General features: G+C 34.2%; 1 protein-coding gene across 2 annotated transcripts in view; it reads right to left on the minus strand.

Moving 5' to 3' along the window:
• LOC121375725 (sorting nexin-30-like) overlaps nt 1-20,977 on the minus strand; it is a 25,898-nt gene extending 4,921 nt beyond the window's left edge. For both annotated transcript variants that reach the window (XR_005958351.1, XM_041503325.1), the window contains exons 1-9: nt 20,845-20,977; nt 17,171-17,362; nt 14,165-14,275; nt 9,234-9,395; nt 8,048-8,243; nt 5,368-5,498; nt 4,670-4,738; nt 1,266-1,352; nt 840-944 (exon numbers count right to left, since the gene is read on the minus strand). Coding sequence is in view for 1 of the 2 variants with exons in the window: in XM_041503325.1 (XP_041359259.1) it covers nt 840-944; nt 1,266-1,352; nt 4,670-4,738; nt 5,368-5,498; nt 8,048-8,243; nt 9,234-9,395; nt 14,165-14,275; nt 17,171-17,362; nt 20,845-20,973 (1,182 nt within the window). In the remaining variant the exon portion in view is untranslated. The remainder of the gene's footprint in view (nt 1-839; nt 945-1,265; nt 1,353-4,669; nt 4,739-5,367; nt 5,499-8,047; nt 8,244-9,233; nt 9,396-14,164; nt 14,276-17,170; nt 17,363-20,844) is intronic.
• Between the last annotated feature and the right edge of the window lie 152 nt (nt 20,978-21,129).

Here is a 21,129-nt window from a genome sequence, read left to right on the forward strand (position 1 = left end):
ATTTTTTATTTTACCAGTACTGTTTTATGTTTTATTTTACCACTACTGTTTTATTTTACCATTACTGTTTTATTTTATGATTACCATTACTGTTTTATTTTACCACTACTGTTTTATTTTACCAGTACTGTTTTATTTTATGATTACCATTACTGTTTTATTTTACCACTACTGTTTTATGTTTTATTTTACCACTACTGTTTTATGTTTTATTTTACCATTACTGTTTTATGTTTTATTTTACCACTACTGTTTTATTTTACCACTACTGTTTTATTTTACCACTACTGTTTTATGTTTTATTTTACTACTGTTTTATTTTACCACTACTGTTTTATTTTATGATTACTATTACTGTTTTATTTTACCATTACTGTTTTATTTTATGATTACTGTTTACTATTACTGTTTTATTTTACCACTACTGTTTTATTTTACCATTACTGTTTTATTTTATGATTACTATTAACTATTACTGTTTTATTTTACCACTACTGTTTTATTTTACCATTACTGTTTTATTTTATGATTACTGTTTACTATTACTGTTTTATTTTACCACTAGTTTTATTTTACTACTACTGTTTTATTTTATGATTACTGTTTTATTTTATGGTTAGTTTTATTTTACCATTACTGTTTTATTTTATTTTACCACTACCGTTTTATTTTACCATTACTGTTTTATTTTACCATAACTGTTTTATTTTATGATTACTGTTTTATTTTACCACTACTGTTTTATTTTACCATTACTGTTTTATTTTATGATTACTGTTTACTATTACTGTTTTATTTTACCACTACTGTTTTATTTTACCATTACTGTTTTATTTTACCTCGTGAATCTGCTGCTCCAACTTCTCCTGTTTTTGTTGTTTCACATCCTCTGGATCTTTGCCGAGAAAAGCACCAATTGAATACGTCTGATCCGATGTCTTCACCTGAAAGAGTTAAAACCATAACTCAACAGGGTCATTTATTTTTGATGGAATAATAATAATTTGAATTAATAACAAAAATATGCCACCCTCAATTTAAACTTACCACGCAGTTCAAATAATTAAAATTAGTACAACAGGGATTTAACTGTCAATAAGAGAAATAATTATTGTACATTATCTTGTACATTTATTCTGCAAACAACATTTATGGGGGGTAGGGGGTGAGGGGCAGAGGAAAGGGTTAAACAGAATGTCATGAATAATATATTTATGTGTGGAGTATGGTGTGTGCTTGTGTGTACGTACACAACTGCTGCCTACCTGTTCTCTTTCTTCTTTCTTCTTGTTGAGCTCATCCACTATCATGTCATACTCCATCTGCATGGCGTCTCTACGACGTAATACTGCCTGCAAACGAAAGGAAGGTTTAATAACACCTCTGAACATTTTAAACTATGGTTATTTGCTGCCTGACATATATTTATTTGACAGTCTAGAAAGAGAGGGACCTGTTGCCACCACATAGGTTACATAATGATAGCAAGGGACAGATCAGACAGCCTTTGTTGTGCTAGTTGTCAGACAGTGGTAAGGATGGGGAAACCCCCTCTTTTATATTCACCCATTAGAGAGAACACCATAAGGTGTCTGTTATCACATGTGCAGACAGGTCAATTTAAGAACACAAAAATGTAAGTTTCATCATCTAAAACCAATTACCTTGATACACTCCAAGTACAAAATGTAAGTTACACCATCTGACACCAATTACCTCGATACACTCCCGAGTATAAAATGTAAGTTTCATCATCTAAAACCAATTACCTTGATACACTCCGAGTATAAAATGTAAGTTACACCATCTGACACCAATTACCTTGATACACTCCGAGTATAAAATGTAAGTTTCATCATCTAAAACCAATTACCTTGATACAATCCAAGTACAAAATGTAAGGTTTATCAATTACCTTGATACACTCCGAGTATAAAATGTAAGTTTCATCATCTAAAACCAATTACCTTGATACACTCCGAGTATAAAATGTAAGTTTCATCATCTAAAACCAATTACCTTGATACACTCCGAGTACAAAATGTAAGTTACACCATCTGACACTAATTACCTTGATACACTCTGAGTATAAAATGTAAGTTTCATCATCTAAAACCAATTACCTTGATACACTCTGAGTATAAAATGTAAGTTACACCATCTGACACCAATTACCTTGATACACTCCGAGTATAAAATGTAAGTTTCATCATCTAAAACCATTACCTTGATACAACAAGTACAATCAATTACCTTGATACACTCCGAGTATAAAATGTAAGTTTCATCATCTAAAACCAATTACCTTGATACACTCCGAGTATAAAATGTAAGTTACACCATCTGACACCAATTACCTTGATACACTCCGAGTATAAAATGTAAGTTACACCATCTGACACCAATTACCTTGATACACTCCGAGTATAAAATGTAAGTTTCATCATCTAAAACCAATTACCTTGATACAATCCAAGTACAAAATGTAAGGTTTATCAATTACCTTGATACACTCCGAGTATAAAATGTAAGTTTCATCATCTAAAACCAATTACCTTGATACACTCCGAGTATAAAATGTAAGTTTCATCATCTAAAACCAATTACCTTGATACACTCCGAGTACAAAATGTAAGTTACACCATCTGACACTAATTACCTTGATACACTCTGAGTATAAAATGTAAGTTTCATCATCTAAAACCAATTACCTTGATACACTCTGAGTATAAAATGTAAGTTACACCATCTGACACCAATTACCTTGATACACTCCGAGTATAAAATGTAAGTTTCATCATCTAAAACCAATTACCTTGATACACTCCAAGTACAAAATGTAAGTTACACCATCTGACACCAATTACCTTGATACACTCTGAGTATAAAATGTAAGTTACATCATCTAAAACCAATTACCTTGATACACTCTAAGTACAAAATGTAAGGTTTATCAATTACCTTGATACACTCCGAGTATAAAATGTAAGTTACACCATCTGACACCAATTACCTTGATACACTCCGAGTATAAAATGTAAGTTTCATCATCTAAAACCAATTACCTTGATACAATCCAAGTACAAAATGTAAGTTTCATCATCTAAAACCAATTACCTTGATACACTCCAAGTACAAAATGTAAGTTACACCATCTGACACCAATTACCTTGATACACTCTGAGTATAAAATGTAAGTTTCATCATCTAAAACCAATTACCTTGATACACTCTAAGTACAAAATGTAAGGTTTATCAATTACCTTGATACACTCCGAGTATAAAATGTAAGTTACACCATCTGACACCAATTACCTTGATACACTCCGAGTATAAAATGTAAGTTACACCATCTGACACCAATTACCTTGATACACTCCAAGTATAAAATGTAAGTTTCATCATCTAAAACCAATTACCTCGATACACTCAGAGTATAAAATGTAAGTTTCATCATCTAAAACCAATTACCTTGATACACTCCGAGTATAAAATGTAAGTTACACCATCTGACACCAATTACCTCGATACACTCCAAGTATAAAATGTAAGTTTCATCATCTAAAACCAATTACCTTGATACACTCCGAGTATAAAATGTAAGTTACACCATCTGACACCAATTACCTTGATACACTCTGAGTATAAAATGTCAGTTTCATCATCTAAAACCAATTACCTTGATACACTCCGAGTATAAAATGTAAGTTACACCATCTGACACCAATTACCTTGATACACTCAGAGTATAAAATATAAGTTACATCATCTAAAACCAATTACCTTGATACACTCCGAGTATAAAATGTAAGGTTTATCAATTACCTTGATACACTCTAAGTACAAAATGTAAGGTTTATCAATTACTTTGATACACTCCGAGTATAAAATGTAAGTTACACCATCTGACACCAATTACCTTGATACACTCTGAGTATAAAATGTAAGTTTCATCATCTAAAACCAATTACCTTGATATACTCCGAGTATAAAATGTAAGTTACACCATCTGACACCAATTACCTTGATACACTCCGAGTATAAAATGTAAGTTACACCATCTGACACCAATTACTTTGATACACTCCGAGTATAAAATGTAAGTTTCATCATCTAAAACCAATTACCTTGATACAATCCAAGTACAAAATGTAAGGTTTATCAATTACCTTGATACACTCCGAGTATAAAATGTAAGTTTCATCATCTAAAACCAATTACCTTGATACACTCCGAGTATAAAATGTAAGTTTCATCATCTAAAACCAATTACCTTGATACACTCCGAGTATAAAATGTAAGTTTCATCATCTAAAACCAATTACCTTGATACACTCCAAGTATAAAATGTAAGTTTCATCATTTAAAACCAATTACCTTGATACACTCCAAGTACAAAATGTAAGTTACACCATCTGACACCAATTACCTTGATACATTCCGAGTACAAAATGTAAGTTACACCATCTGACACCAATTACCTTGATACACTCTGAGTATAAAATGTCAGTTTCATCATCTAAAACCAATTACCTTGATACACTCCGAGTATAAAATGTAAGGTTTATCTATTACCTTGATACACTCCGAGTATAAAATGTAAGTTTCATCATCTAACACCAATTACCTTGAAACACTTTGAGTATAAAATGTAAGGTTTATCAATTACCTTGATACACTCCGAGTATAAAATGTATTCCCTGAGAGGTTGGGTAAGCTGGTCATCTGTCGAGTCAATCTGAAGTAAACATTATAGTAAACAAATATATTTCTGTTGCTTGAAAATTCAGACAGGTGTTATTTCTTTTAAAAAGCTAAAAGTTATTAAGCTTGAAGAATTATATTATTTTCAGTCAGAGAGAAATGACTTTATTAATAAAAATGTAATCTGGAGCGACATAAAGTTAAAAGTTTGTTTTGTTTAACCACTAGAGAACACTGATTTACCAATCAATGGCTATCGGATGTCAAACATATTTTTACATAAAGTCTTAAAGAGGTAACCTGCTATATTTTTACATAAAGTCTTAAAGAGGTAACCTGCTATATTTTTACATAAAGTCTTAAAGAGGTAACCTGCTATATTTTTACATAAAGTCTTAAAGAGGTAACCTGCTATATTTTTACATAAAGTCTTAAAGAGGTAACCTGCTATATTTTTAAATTAGCAAGGGATCTTTTATATGTATCATCCCACAGACAGGATAACAAATACCACAGCCTTTGATATACCGGTTGTGGTGCACTGGTTGGATCAAGAAATAACCTAATGGGGATCGATCCTAGACCCACCGCAAGGATCCAGGTAAGCTGTTTTTTATTAGTGTTTACAAGTGATATTCCTGTGAGCTATATAAAACAACATACCACTTCCTTGAGGGCGTGACAGCACTTGTCAATAGTTTTGGACATACACAGCAGAGAAGAACTAAGCTGATCTTCGGAATTCGACCATAACGTGTAGACCGGTCCCCACTCATTCAATTCACTCAAATAGTCTGTAACAAAGGGAAAAATATTGAGGAAATTACAACACAGTAAAAGGGGTGGGAATTGGTGAACTGTAAAAAGAGGAAATCTAGAGGGGTCCCAGAAATTCTTGAAATCCTAGGTTAAAATCTGTGTTATCTGACACATTTTGGAGGAAAGGACGATTAAAATGCAAGGAAACACAATGTTCCATGAGAGGAAAACAGCTGATCTGAGGAGAATCCGCCCACCTGTAAAACAGATCAAAGTTCATGTATACTTACTAAAACAGGCCAATTGATATTACTAAAAACCTAACTGGTAATTCAATAATTAGACCAGATCTGTTATTACACACATAATATCAAATATAATTTAATAATATAAATAATAATATAAATTTTTATGATTTACTTTTAAAGCAACATATTTTGAGCTGTTGCAAAATTTATCACAGGGGGTAGAGGCAGGAGGGAATTTTTCAATACCAACCTCCCACAAAATAAAATTTTACTTAAATCAAGTATACAAAGAGAAGAAATGACAGCAGACCCAGCATAAAACACTGATTACAGTAACGCTAATTACAGTACCACTAATTACGGTACACGCTAATTACGGTACATGCTAATTACGGTGCCGCTAATTACAGTACCACCAGGGGTTCAAAAATTTTCAAAAAAATTACTTGCCACAGGGCAAGTACCAATCAGATATTCACTTGCCCCACATATTTTTCCACTTGGCCATACTTCTTACTGTAACCAATTGTGTTACTCCTATTTAATTTAATACAGTGCTTAATAGTGTAATAATCTTGAAAGTAATTGGTTTAATTGCACAAATAAAGAATTTTGCCAATAGGTTACAACACTTACCCAGGAAGTACTAAATGTATATGTCTGTCCAGTAGTATCAACTGTCTTCTCTATTTGTTGATTTAAACTTTATTTTTTAAATAGTGTCCATTTGTTGATTTAAAGTTTGTTATTTGTTTGGTAGTGTCCACTTGTTCATCTAAATATAATTGTGTTGATGTATGCCTTAGTGACCACTTGTATGGCCGTTGATGTTGTGAGATCCCTTTCCACTCGTGAGCCATTCTTTTATGTCTGGCATTGGTTTAAAACTGTTTAGGGATTTTCGCCCATGTGTCATTATTGTGTGTATATTATTTAACATTTTGTGCCCCAAAACATTTCTCTGGGGTGTTTTTACCCTGTTCATAGCTGAGAAAAGTCTCTCGCAAACAGTCGTGGCGGGGATCAAAGTAAACATGAGCTCTTACTTTGCAAATGTTTTCTAAATAGTGCAGGCTTGGTAAACAACAGCCGGGGAGGGGGTGTACATCAATTGCAGCCTTGTATTTTTGACTTATTGAGCATAATGTATTTGTTAAAAACTATTAATAAAGCAGAAAAAATGAATATATTCATGTATGCTTAGAGGGCATCGCACCATCACGATTATGACGTAGGGCTAATGAAATCTAACTTGTCACGATTATGACGTAGGGCTAATGAAATATAACTTCACCTTACCCGTTCATTTTACATGAACGTAGATTTAAATTTGTAAAGTACTGAAAACCCCCATTAAGTATGTTCTGCTACAAGGTTTATTATATCTAAACTAAAATATCTTGCAACTTTTATAAGAATACAGTTCATAATATTTATGCTCTGTTCAAGTGAACTCGGAAATTATACACTTGCTTTACGCCCCCGTTCATTTGCAAAGAGCAGATTTCGGAAGCACGTTAACGTCTAATTTAATTTGAATATGACAGTTTTAAACTGTATCCCACCTCGTTTACCATGTTTGCAAGGATTAAACATTATGATTGCACACACAAGGTATGTATACTTTATTTTTATATAAGCTGTAAAGCATATTGGACACTATTTCTTTGTTTGAAGATCATCGAATCGATTACTTGTACGAATTCAGTCGAACGTTCAGTGGCTAACTCTAAAGTTGTTATCGAACTTTTCAACACACTGTTTTCCATTTTGGTGTGTCAACACACTGGCAAGAGTTCTGATCATTCCAGCATTTAGGGTTAGTTCTCCTTAGAGCTATTTAAATGCTCGCATGATCGGAACTCTTTCCAAAGGTTTTACCGAGATTTGTAACAAAATTTAAAAAATGTTTTAGGTGTTACATTAGTCACTTATCATTGGGCATATGCAGTTAACATAATTACTTGCCCGGCATGAAAATTCCACTTGCCACGGGCGATGGGATTTTTGAACCCCTGTACCACTAATTACGGTACTGCTAATTACAAATTACGGTACTGCTAATTACAGTACCACCTGCCTTTCACTGATCACTTCTGGGATAACCATCAGATTTAGGTGGGAACTCAAGAGACTCCTCCTCTATTTTTGACTAAATTATTATATCACTGCCTCTGTACAAGGTAAGTTGTTATGTTTGTCAACATCACTGAATTACAATACATTATGTCATTACTGTTATAGCCCCCCCCCCACCCAACCCCACCATTTAAAATCTTAGATCCGCATCTTACTGATATAGTCAATATCAGACAGTAAATACAGTTAACACTGACCAGTTTGTTCCTTGAGAATCCTCGACGATATTCTGTCCATGACTGCAACCTTGTCACTGAAGGTGTTAACGTAGTCATGCATGGTCATGAACTCTGGGGGTCGATTCTTCATCATGTACGACGCGCCCATGTTGTGTAGCGAATCCGTCACGCGCGTTAGTATCCCCGACACCTGCTTCTTGTGGGCCTGGAACTCCTGAACACAGACGTTAAAACACACTTTGTAAGTGTACAAAACAAACCAGCAGGTTTTACAGCCCAGGAAATTAAATTAGTTTCATTCAATGATGACCATATTTAAGGTAAATACTTATTAAATGAATCTTAAATGTCACAAGATATTAGTGTGAGGTCTTTTGTTTCCATTGATGACCATATATAAGGTGAATACTTATTAAATGAACCTTAAATGTCATAAGATATTAGTGTGAGGTCTTTTGTTTCCAATGATGACCATATATAAGGTGAATACTCATTAAATGAATCTTAAATGTAATAAGATATTAGTGTGAGGTCTTTTGTTTCCAATGATGACCATATATAAGGTGAATACTTATTAAATGAATCTTAAATGTCATAAGATATTAGTGTGAGGTCTTTTGTTTCCAATGATGACCATATATACGGTGAATACTTATTAAATGAATCTTAAATGTCATAAGATATTAGTGTGAGGTCTTTTGTTTCCAATGCATTAAAAGTTACAGTTAATGTTTGTTTTGTTTAATGACACCACTAGAGCGCACTCATGTATTAATCATCGGCAATTACATTTAGTAATTTTGACATATATAGTCTTAGATGAAACCCGCTACTTTTTCCCATTAGTAGCAAGGAATCCCTCAGACAGGACAGAAGATACCACAGCCTTTGATATACCATTAGTGGTGCACTGGCTGGAATGAGAAATAGTCCAATAGGCCCAGCAATGGGGATCGATCCCAGACTGACCGTCATTGAATTAAAAGTTAACATGGTGACAGATAAAAAGTTTTTCAGGATTATGTTAGATGATGATGGGTAATTGACTCTTGGTTCTATGACTTTGCCGACATGCTACCAATATACAACCTGAACCGATGTGTTGGTGAAATCTAGAGGCTATTATAACTTTAAATTTTTTTTAAAATGTATTCCAAATAAGCCTAAAAATGTTGATAGAGAATGACAAATGCTATATTTATACCCATGCTTTTGAAGTGAGGAAAGCTTGAAAGCTCTTGTCAAACGAGAGAACCGGGTGATCAGCCAGACGTGTGAGAAACTTCTGTAGTGCGGCCTGGCGAACTCGGAGGAAGTCGGCACTGAATCGATCCAGTCTCTTCAAACTGTGCTTTTCTGGTAGCGGCTGAAATGATATGATACACTGGTTAATAACACATATATCACACACCAGGTAATAACACAAATATCACACAATGAAATCTTCAGAACAGCTGAGTAAGATTTACTGTGTATACAGGGACAATTTTTCACCACCTATTTAATAAATATTCGTCAGGTTTAGAATTATAAAGAATGAATAGTTCCTGATTGAATGTTAGTATTTTTTAATATAATTTGTTCATGTTAAAGTAGTATCATTATGACAAATAAGCATTCTTTGTTAGAATGATGCCTATCCAAAGTTCCAATATACACCTTTTAAAATTGAAAAATAGCATTAGCAAAAGCGATAAAAGAAATCCTGATTACTTCTACTTAATGGAGATGCCCATCTTTATGACAGCAATTGTCTCCCATAATCGGATGTGACTGCCAGAAAACAATTACTTGACCTGCAGGAATTTACAGACAAGAAGCCACTAACAAAATGAACTGTGAGACAGATTTTCCACCAACAAGGACAGAGATTAATCTGTTGTTAAAATACCAATATACTGCAGTGGTTTTAATTTGAACCTGTATTCACAGCTGTTGAAATAAAAGCAATAGAAAACCTAGCGATGAGGTGATAAATCGTCGTGTGAGAGCTAAAAGGTCGTAAGTGGCAGATACGACCTAAAATGTCTTTTTTGAAAACGGAAATGCAGAGCACAATAATGACAATAGATCGAGTCGAGCCGTGACGTCACTATTCTAACTTTACATTTCCAATAAAATGTTGACTCCTTAGATAAGCCGACCCCAGCCTTTGACTTGATAAATTTTGTATCAAAAAGTCGGCTAATACACAGCGATATACGGTATTCGGAATCGCCATCCCCAGTTACATATTGTCACAAAAAATTGTAGCTGTATCCCTAAGTGCATTGCATATACAGAAGGATTTATATGGTCGTAAGTGAATCATAGATACCAATTTGCATGAAAATAGACGTAACTGACACATACGACCTTCCTCCGATTTGCTTGCTGTTCATTATGTGAACACGACTGGTCGTGTGTGGAAGATACACCCTTTTTAAATACAGTTCGTTATATAATGTATGTGCTAAATACGACACATATGTATTCTTTGTTATTGGTTTGTGACAGAAATTACAAATGCGAAGTACAATAGAGCATACATTATGTCAATATTTGTATGTGCTTGAATCCTAAAACTAATATGACTTTTGTCGTTGTGAGAGCCCGATATATTTAAGAAAAACATCTGGAACTGCATGCCACGAACCATTTGGCAACAGACAAGAATGGTGTCTGTATATATACACATGTAAATAGGAATTGCAGTAATATTAATGTTTGTATGTTTTGCTATTTTATGTGCACCATAATTATAATAATAAACATGTTTTGGTGAATTTTCTAGAAAAACAAATATTTATTTTGAAATGTTTTTAATTGAAGCAAAGTTTCCAACATGTAATTTGTATCTGTAGATACAATTTTAATTCATAATCATGTTGTATGTGGCATAATCACACTGATTTTGGATGTACATGTATTTAATTATATGTTACGGTGATCAAGTTCCGCCTTTCAGCTGTCTTTGAAGATCTACAGGATTGCTCTAATGTAGGCATTATGGATTAACAATATTGCACATACAAACTTCATTGTAAGTTATCCAGGACAAAGTCCAGTAACAAAAGACAGTGTAATCAGAGGTAAGGTTAAAAGGCAAATAAAGTGACTGTGGCCTCAACATAAACAATAGCAAGATCTATGAACTTTGATTAACTTTACAGTTAACAAATATTTGCAACAGAATATCCCTGTCCTGAGTCAGACCCCCGATCCTATCGGAGGCCGGACACTCGATAGGTGTGTTCAAAACCCTAGTAGTATATGGACTATGGACACGTTAAACCAGTTACTAAGCTAAACTAAATAACAGAATTGTTAAACGTGAACATGACACAAAACATACACCAAAACATTAGCACAACATAGCACGCACAACAGAAGCTGAACATGACACAGCACACACAACATAAGCTGAACATGACATAGCACACACAACAGGACATGAACATAACATGGCTTGCACAACAGGACCTGAACATGATATACAGCAAACAAAACAGAACTTGGCACATCATTGACAACAAGACCTGAACATAACATAGCAAAAAGCTGAACATGAGAAAATAATCACCATAGAAAATGACCGTGACATAGCACTTGCAACAGTTTATTTGTTTGTTTTGTTTAACAACACCACTAGAGCACATTGATTAATTAATCATCGGCTATTGGATGTCAAACATTTGGTAATTATGACTCAGTCATCAGAGGAAACCCGCTACATTTTTCCTAATGCAGCAAGGTATCTTTTATATGCACTTCCCCACAGACAGGACAGCATATACCACGGCCTTTATCCAGTCACTTGCGACAGAACCTGAACATGACATAGCACTCACAACAGAACCTGAACATAATAGAGAACTTACAACAAAACCTGAACATGACGTGGCACACACAACAGAACCTGAACGTGACATAGTACACACAACAGAACCTGAAGAAGAACATGACAGTACACACATACAACATACCATGATCATGACGTAGCACACACAAGAAAACTTGAACATGACATATCACTCACAACAGATGCAGAACATAATTTAGCACACACAACAGAAACCGGAGAATTGATCACTTAACACTCAATAAAACACGGAGAGAACACTGCACATAACATAGTCTGGAGATATCACTGAACACACACCATACATAGCCTGGAGAGATCTCTGAACACCGTAGAACCTGAAGAGATCACTGAACACAATAGAACCTGGAGAGATCACTGAACACACAACAGAACCTGGAAAGATCACTGGTCTCACAACAGAACCTGGAGAGATCACCGAACACACAACAGAACCTGGAAAGATCACTGGACTCACAACAGAACCTGGAGAGATCACTGAACACACAACAGAACCTGGAAAGATCAATGGACACACAACAGAACCTGGAGAGATCACTGATCATACAACAGAACCTGGAGAGATCAGTAGAAACACAACAGAATCTGGAGAGATCACTGAACACACATTATAACCTGGAGAGATCACTGGACACACAACAGAACCCGGAGAGATCACCAAATACACAACAAAACCAGTAATGTGCACTGAACACACAACAGAACCCGGAGAGTACACCCAACGCACAGCAGAAGCTGTAGGGATTACTGTTCACTCAATATAACCTAGAGAGAATCCTGCATACTCAACAGGTGGACATGGTATGGAGTTACTACTTCTGGATTTGATATTCAGTACACACCCTCAATGGAAATGTAAACCCTATATCCTTTGAATGAGCTTCACTTGAACCCGGTGTATCACAAACCAATAAGCTGCTTAGCATAATTTCTTCATTAAAGGATACCAGCTTCAGTTTGCTTAACTATTCTGGTTTGTCTGTTGCACTAGCTGATAAACCAGGTATTCTTGAAATTAGTGAAGTACACCCTGAGGCAGCAAAACCAGGAACTATCTGCAAAAGGACTCCCATGGCGCAAAGAACACGGAAGGAACACTGCACACAACATGACATCAGCTTTTCTGATGACTCATCAGGAACGAATACTTGTCTAGAAAGAGAGGTTTTGTCTGATTCTGATGCACCATCATAAAAAACCGAACATGGAGCACCACCACCACAGTGTTTCTGCCAGATAGAAATATTTGGGCATGGCTCTATGGGACTGAATGCAACAGAGATATGGGGGGGTCCTCCCTCAGAAGGAAAATGGGTTAAGTTTAGGGTTAGGATTAAGAAAATCATACAGTAATTATAAGAGTAATTAATTTTGTCAAAAAGTTAACTTAAAGAAACAATTCTGCAAAAATATTTGTGTATGGTATCATACCCATTTTACCCTCTGGCAGAAACCCTGTACCAGATAAGGTCACATAAAATCAGGGGTGGGTCAAAGAAAACAAGGATTTCACGAGTCAGAGTAGTTTTTTTCACATTATTATTTTGTTCAATTGGTGATTTTATTTATTGTATTATTATTAACAAAAGTAAAATAACTTTTTTCATGTAATATTTTGTTTAAGCGGTGATTTTATTAATACATACTTCTACTTGTATTCCATTTTGAACGTTTACTTCTAAATATTTTCTATTTACAAGCTTTCTCCTTTTTAAAAATAAATATGTGATTTGCAAAACTGAAATGTTTTAGAAGTGATGGTTCTTTCAGAATAAATATTTAAATTTACTTGATATACTGTTGGTCGTAAATGATGCATTTAATTTAATCATGAATAATTGTCGTAACTACAACTATTTAAGCAAATAACTAAAACACCTAATATGATATAAATACCGCAAATAAACAAAGAAATCGTAAATATTTTCAGCTTTCATTGTCATTAAAACAAATTTGACATCTTAACTACTGATCAAGAAAAACAGTTTTCCTTCATTATCTCGGCTTTTTAAAAATGAATTTTGATGCACTTACGTCCTTCCTGCTCTCACGCAACAAATATCAGTTCATCTAGCTTGAAACCTCCTGATTAACAGGAAACTCCCAGATAAATTAGTTGTTCTACTTGTTAAAGGTAAATTCCAGGTAAACTAACACTTACAGGGACAAGGTGAATCTGATACGTTAAAGGTAAATTCCAGGTAAACTAACACTTACAGGGACAAGGTGAGTCTGATACATTAAAGGTAAATTCCAGGTAAACTAACACTTACAGGGACAAGGTGAGTCTGATACGTTTCTTCCAGCTTCTGTCGGAGCCACAAGAAATCATTGTAACGCCGTCGAACGCAGAAGTCAGTCGAATCAAATATACTCCTGGTTGTCTACAGTCAAAATAACAAACAATGAACACATTGAAACATGTAAACAAAGAATATCAGAATAAATATAAATTTATCTTATTTTGTTATACATAATACAAAAGTAAACAAGTTGTTACTGCATGTATGTGATAGAACGCCATCCAAAGGTGTTCGTGTAAATGTGTGTGGTAATGTCTAGATACTAATTAATACATTCACAATGGGTAAACCTATTTAATTAAAATACGGAGACTATTATTTTTTTTAAAAAGTAAAAAAATATTGCAAACAGATTTTGGAGAGATACCCTACTTAGCTGGCTAAAAACAGAGAAAGAACTTAATCCTCAAACCGTAGATGATATTTTATGTATTAATATTTGGCTGAATGATAGAATACTCATTGATCATAAGCCATTTCTATATAAAAATTATTTTGAAAAAGGAATTGTTTTTATAAACGACCTTATTGACGAAAAAGGTGATATTTTAAAATATGATCAGTTCATAAAAAAATACAATATATCCACCAATTTCATTAGCTATGCTTCGTTAACAAATGCAGTAAAAACGTACATATATAGTTTAGATGATTTGAAAGATAAAAAATTTAAAATGGTTAATAACCCAATTCTTCCATTTAAACTTAATCTTTTATTAAAAAGACAAAGAGGATGTAAGGATATGTACAACTTATTAAACTCTAAATCCATAACTCCAAAATCGCAAGCTAAATACACCAATCAAGGTTTTATCTTTTCATCAAGTGAATGGGCAGAATATTATTTACTTCCTTTTCAGAGCACTCAGGATTCAACATTAATATGTTTTCAACATAGACTAGTTCACCGAATCTTAGCTACGAACACTTTCTTATATATTATTCACTATGTTGAGTCAAACAACTTTTGTAACAACCATCAAGAAACTATACCACATCTATTTTTCGAATGCAATAAAGTTCACAACTTATGGGTTGCAGTTCAAAACTGGATATTGACTCAGACTGGTATTATAATTAATTTCAATAAAAATAATGTTATCTTTGGTATTATTAATAACGAAAAATGTAACTTCCTTAACTGGTTAATTATTAACATAAAATATTATGTTTATGGAACTAAGATACAAAAAAAATATTTAGAAATCAAAGTTGTTAAAAATCTGTTGAAGCAAAAGTTTGAAATAGAAAGATTTATTTTATATAAAAATTGCAAATACGAAATGTTTAATAAACAATGGGCTCCATGGGCTAATTTATTTAATGATAACGATTAAATGAAATATATGATGTTAGCTTAAGTTTGTTCTTGTCTATGGCTTGTTTGGAGATAGCGGAAAACAAGCACAAATAAACATACACCTCACGTATAACCTTATCTCGTCTTCTACCTCTTTCACCTCTTTCTCCTCTTTCTTATCCTCTCTCTTCTCTTTATAATATCCCAGATTAAACCAATTACATGTATGTATATTTACTACTCTTGTACCCACTTACATTGATGCCTTTTTGCATATATGTACGTGTATGTATGTGTGAATCTATGTATGTACATATGTGTATGTATCGGAGGACATTCGGGTACGTGTGTACGTATTTGTTTGTGTATGGATATATGTCTTGTATATTTATTATATGTACAGCAGTGATTTGGGGCTCCCATCCCTGACACTGCTATGTTTGTGATCTGGGACAATTAAAAAAAAAAAAAAAAAAAAAAAATAATAATACATTTATTTCTCAAGTACTATAATACTGATATATCTGTGAACATCATAAATGTGTGTGGTAATGTCGTAAATGTGTATGGTAATGTCTAGATACTAATTAATACATTTATTTCTCAAGTACTATAATACTGATATATCTGTGAACATCATAAATGTGTGTGGTAATGTCGTAAATGTGTATGGTAATGTCTAGATACTAATTAATACATTTATTTCTAAGGTACTATAATACTGATATATCTGTGAACATCATAAATGTGTATGGTAATGTCTAGATACTAATTAATACATTTATTTCTCAAGTACTATAATACTGATATATCTGTGAACATCGTAAATGTGTAAGGTAATGTCTAAGATACTAATTAATACATTTATTTCTCAAGTACTATAATACTGATATATCTGTGAACATCATAAATGTGTGTGGCAATGTCTAGATACTAATTAATACATTTAGTTCTCAAGTACTATAATACTGATATATCTGTGAACATCATAAATGTGTATGGTAATGTCTTAATATTAATTAATACATTTATTTCTCAGGCACTATGATACTGATATATCAGTGAACATCATAAATGTGTGTGGTAATGTCGTAAATGTGTATGGTAATGTCTAGATACTAATTAATACATTTATTTCTCAAGTACTATAATACTGATATATCTGTGAACATCATAAATGTGTGTGGTAATGTCGTAAATGTGTATGGTAATGTCTAGATACTAATTAATACATTTATTTCTAAGGTACTATAATACTGATATATCTGTGAACATCATAAATGTGTATGGTAATGTCTAGATACTAATTAATACATTTATTTCTCAAGTACTATAATACTGATATATCTGTGAACATCGTAAATGTGTAAGGTAATGTCTAAGATACTAATTAATACATTTATTTCTCAAGTACTATAATACTGATATATCTGTGAACATCATAAATGTGTGTGGCAATGTCTAGATACTAATTAATACATTTAGTTCTCAAGTACTATAATACTGATATATCTGTGAACATCATAAATGTGTATGGTAATGTCTTAATATTAATTAATACATTTATTTCTCAGGCACTATGATACTGATATATCAGTGAACATCGTAAATGTCTTAATCCACTTTAAAGTGATATTTCAATAGGAATATGCTGTATGTTTCCGCCATGACGGTACCTTAGTGGACACTCTGAACGTGATGTAGGTCTCGATGGTGCCGCTGTGTTTCTCGGGGTTATCCACGAACACAAACAGATCCTTCAGCTCTCCATCTTGATAGTCATCCAGTCGGAAATTAGCGATCAAACTCGAACTTCTTGACACAGTGATGTCTGACCGGCCGGATGCATCGAGGTCAAGACTTTCCATCTAAAATATTTTAAAACAATACAATGAACTCTTCTCACAACTATACATAGGCATAGGAAGATGCCAGCACCTGGAAGCACTGGTTATATATTAATTCACCCTTTAACTGAAGGGTTGCAGGGCTGGCTGGGGCGAGCTGACGAGTACTTTTGACCAGCCCTGGGTTGCATAATCACTACCAACCCAACCCACTTGCGATATGTCAGGGGTGCATAAATTTGACACCAGCCACTGTTATATGGTTGCCTAACATCATCTTTTGGTGTCCCTATACACATATGTGCCAGACGTTGCCAACAACTGAAGGGACTATTAACATATTAATTTGCATTTTAAAGGGGCAACCAGACCCTCCACCCTCCTGTACCAAAGCTTCTATGGCCTTTGATACATGTAAATGCATAACTTTAAACAAAAGGAAAAGATTTATGTGATGTTTCTTTGACACGACACAAGCATAATTGAAGAAAACAAATATTAACCTGTCAAAATTCTATAATGAGCAGATAACACTGCTTACAGGTCAATATGTTTTTAATTTTCATAATCAATGACAAAATAATATGTTTAAGTTTAAAAAGATGAATTAAATAAAAGTACTTTTTGTCAAATATATCATATCAACAAATTACTGTCGTACCAGTAGATATGTTATATCAGGGCTGGCTCTGGTAATTGCCATATTCAAATTTCAAAAACAATTGGCAAATTTTATTTTAATTTGGCGAAATAATTTCATGCCATCATTGACATTTTCTTATAAAACAACTCTGTTTCTGACATTTTTTAACTTTTAATAGATAATTTGGCAAAACAATTTGCTAACTCAGAGGTAGCCTTGTATAGTTACTGTGTACGGAGCCAAAACAATGCCAATGGTGTGAAGAGTGACTGTCGTCAACCTTAAAACATTTATTTTCCTACGGGCAACATTTTGTTCAGTATCGCATTGTGATTTAAGACAATAAATAGTAATTGCTATCAATTTTCCATTAATTAAAGTCCAAACCACATCGTTAAAGGTCCAGGCTTATCGAAAACATAATTCACTATTGTTTGGTACCTACGTATACCTTTTACAATATATATGAAGTATCAATAAAACAAATTTCAAAATATTTACCCGTTTTTAATATATTCGCATTAAAAAGTCATGTTTTCCCCATTTTTTGCTTGCCAAAAAACCTCTCGACTCCTTGAGCTAAGTCACATGACCCTGTGACGCACTGTGCGGCATACTATGAAAGCCTTATTGTGCACAGCCTCTCATACCTGACCTGACTTGACCGTTTCACACATTTGATTTGTAACATGTTTTTTTTTCAAAAGCAAAAATGTTATTCCAGTGAAATGAATGGTATGGATAAAATATTCTTTTGGAGATAGTTTTCAAATGTGAAATATGGTGAACCATTGTTTAGTGTTTGGATGTATCAAAGCTGCAGTTTTTCCTAACTTCAGACAAACCGACAATCACAGGGTTTGCATGAAAGCGGTTCTTAAACCAAACCCGTGCATAATGGAAAGGACCGCCACGATGTGATAGGATCTGCAGTGACCACTTCATCCCTGGGGATTACGAAAACTAGTCTAAAAAACACCTTTCCCGCATTTTTAAAATTATAGTAAACCAGGGCTTCTAGATTATGGTAGCTCCACCCCCATGGCTAGTGATATTCAATGTTGGACTAGTAAATAACTACTATTGTCATGCCAAGGGGTGCACAAATCTGAAGTTTGGTTGCCCAATATCATCTCTTGCTTGCCCACATATTTCATAAATGTTTTATGAATATAATTTTGAACTGTCATTAAAATGAAACTGAAATTTAAATTAAAATATTTCTATTATTATCATTAGGCCTACTTATCAGTTTAGTTTTATTCCTTTTCTAACATTATTTATCTACAGCTCATCTTCGGTTTGTGCTATCCTGTCTATGGGAAAGTGCATATAAAAGATCCCTTGCTGCTTATCGAACATTTACCTTTCGACCGACTGTTCAAAATTGCGCCAAAATTACTCAACAAAATTGCACACCTTTTCTCTTTGGTTTAAATCGCTCCACTCAAAATTCCATAGCACCACCATCCCCATCCGCCTGCTACCGATTCAATCGGACTGCTGGTGCTCCCTTGCACCTGCCAGTGCAGACGGTCCCTCCTCCTTCCCCCCCCACCTTTCCTGTCTTGGACAGAGAGGCCGGCCAAGGCCATCACCTGTGCCCACGACAGGCGTGCGCTACAACAGCTTGCTCTGAATGTGCACGTAAAACCCTTTGACCTTGACCTTATCGAAAAAGAGTAGCCACATTGTGGCGGTAGCGGGTTTCCTCTCTTCTACTAACATTATTATCTGTCCTGGACAGACGGTTCAGGAAGATGAACTGTGTGCCCGTGACAGCGTGCTTGAACCTTAATTGTATGTAAGCACGAAAATAAATATAGAACTAACTACTATGTAATTTAATTTTTGAGTGTGGGAATTTGTCCCCATTTTCACTTTGTGGGATTATGTCCTGTAGTATTTTGTACTGTGGGATTATGTCCGGGTAGATTTTGTACTGTGGGATTATGTCCGGGTAGATTTTGTACTGTGGGATTTTGTCCTGGATGCCAAACATGTCGCCTGTATCTACTTTGCAGACATTGCCTAGGGCAAAAAACATGTAATTTTGTGCTGGTTGCCATTTTGCGGAATACAGTTGAAGACTGGCAAGAAGGGTGAAAGGATGTGATGTAATCTAACAACGTCACAACATGCCTCTGAGAATTGCAAATTTGCATAATGATAATCCACTTATGGGTTACGCAAAAAAAAATTCAGGTAACCTATTTTGCTTTTAGGTAACCCATCATGAACATCAATGCATGAATGAAAAATGGGTTGCGCAAACCATATTTACGCGAGCAACGTGCGGACGAAACTATTGCTCTCGCAATTTTCAAACGCCTGCATAACATGCGTTGTGGTATTTATAAAAGCGTTGTGGTATTTATAAAAGCAATTGTGATAATGTCATATTAATTGTTACATACTTTGGAGTCTTCCACCCCTCTTAAAAAAGTAATATGGCTGACGACGAAAAATTGCATGTTTTTTTTACCTAGGAGATCTTAGCAAAATCGGGGGTTTTTCTCACAATTTCTGCCTGTACAAAATGTGGATAAAATCTATCAATAATTAAAGGTAGGTGAATAATTTATTGTAGTAGATAACAATGAATGTGACTTGGATTTTAAAAACAAAATCCTCCCTGTGCTAACATGTTTAAATTACCTGGTAAAATATAAAATAAATGACAGGTAGACATTTCTTGTAAATTGCACCTATATAGATTTAAAAAACATTAATACAAAATACCGACATAAACTGTATCCATGCTACAATGATTCGATACAATGAATGATGAATCTGCCCCACCCCCCACTGTCACAATATGTAAATATTCATGATTTGTTAAATTTTATAATTATTTTACCCCGTCATCGTCACTCTCTCTGTCTAGACCAGTTAACAAAGGGTCTTTAAACTTGACAATATCTTCTGAGGGTGTTGAAGAATTGTTTTCTTCTTCTTTCAAATCAGTACTTCCTTCTGATTCGGCCATTCTGATAGCGACAATTTTACTGCGTTCAACGCCAGCGAGCAACGTTAACGTTCGCGGTCTATATGATTGGTTCTCGAAGTGGTCAATCCATTTAACGTGAAGCGCATAAACCAGTCTATCGAACGATTTTTGAACTCTGTATGACTGAACGTAGTC

Source organism: Gigantopelta aegis, chromosome 6 (genome assembly GCF_016097555.1).
Source record: "Gigantopelta aegis isolate Gae_Host chromosome 6, Gae_host_genome, whole genome shotgun sequence".
NCBI classification, from domain to species: Eukaryota; Metazoa; Mollusca; class Gastropoda; order Neomphalida; family Peltospiridae; genus Gigantopelta; species Gigantopelta aegis.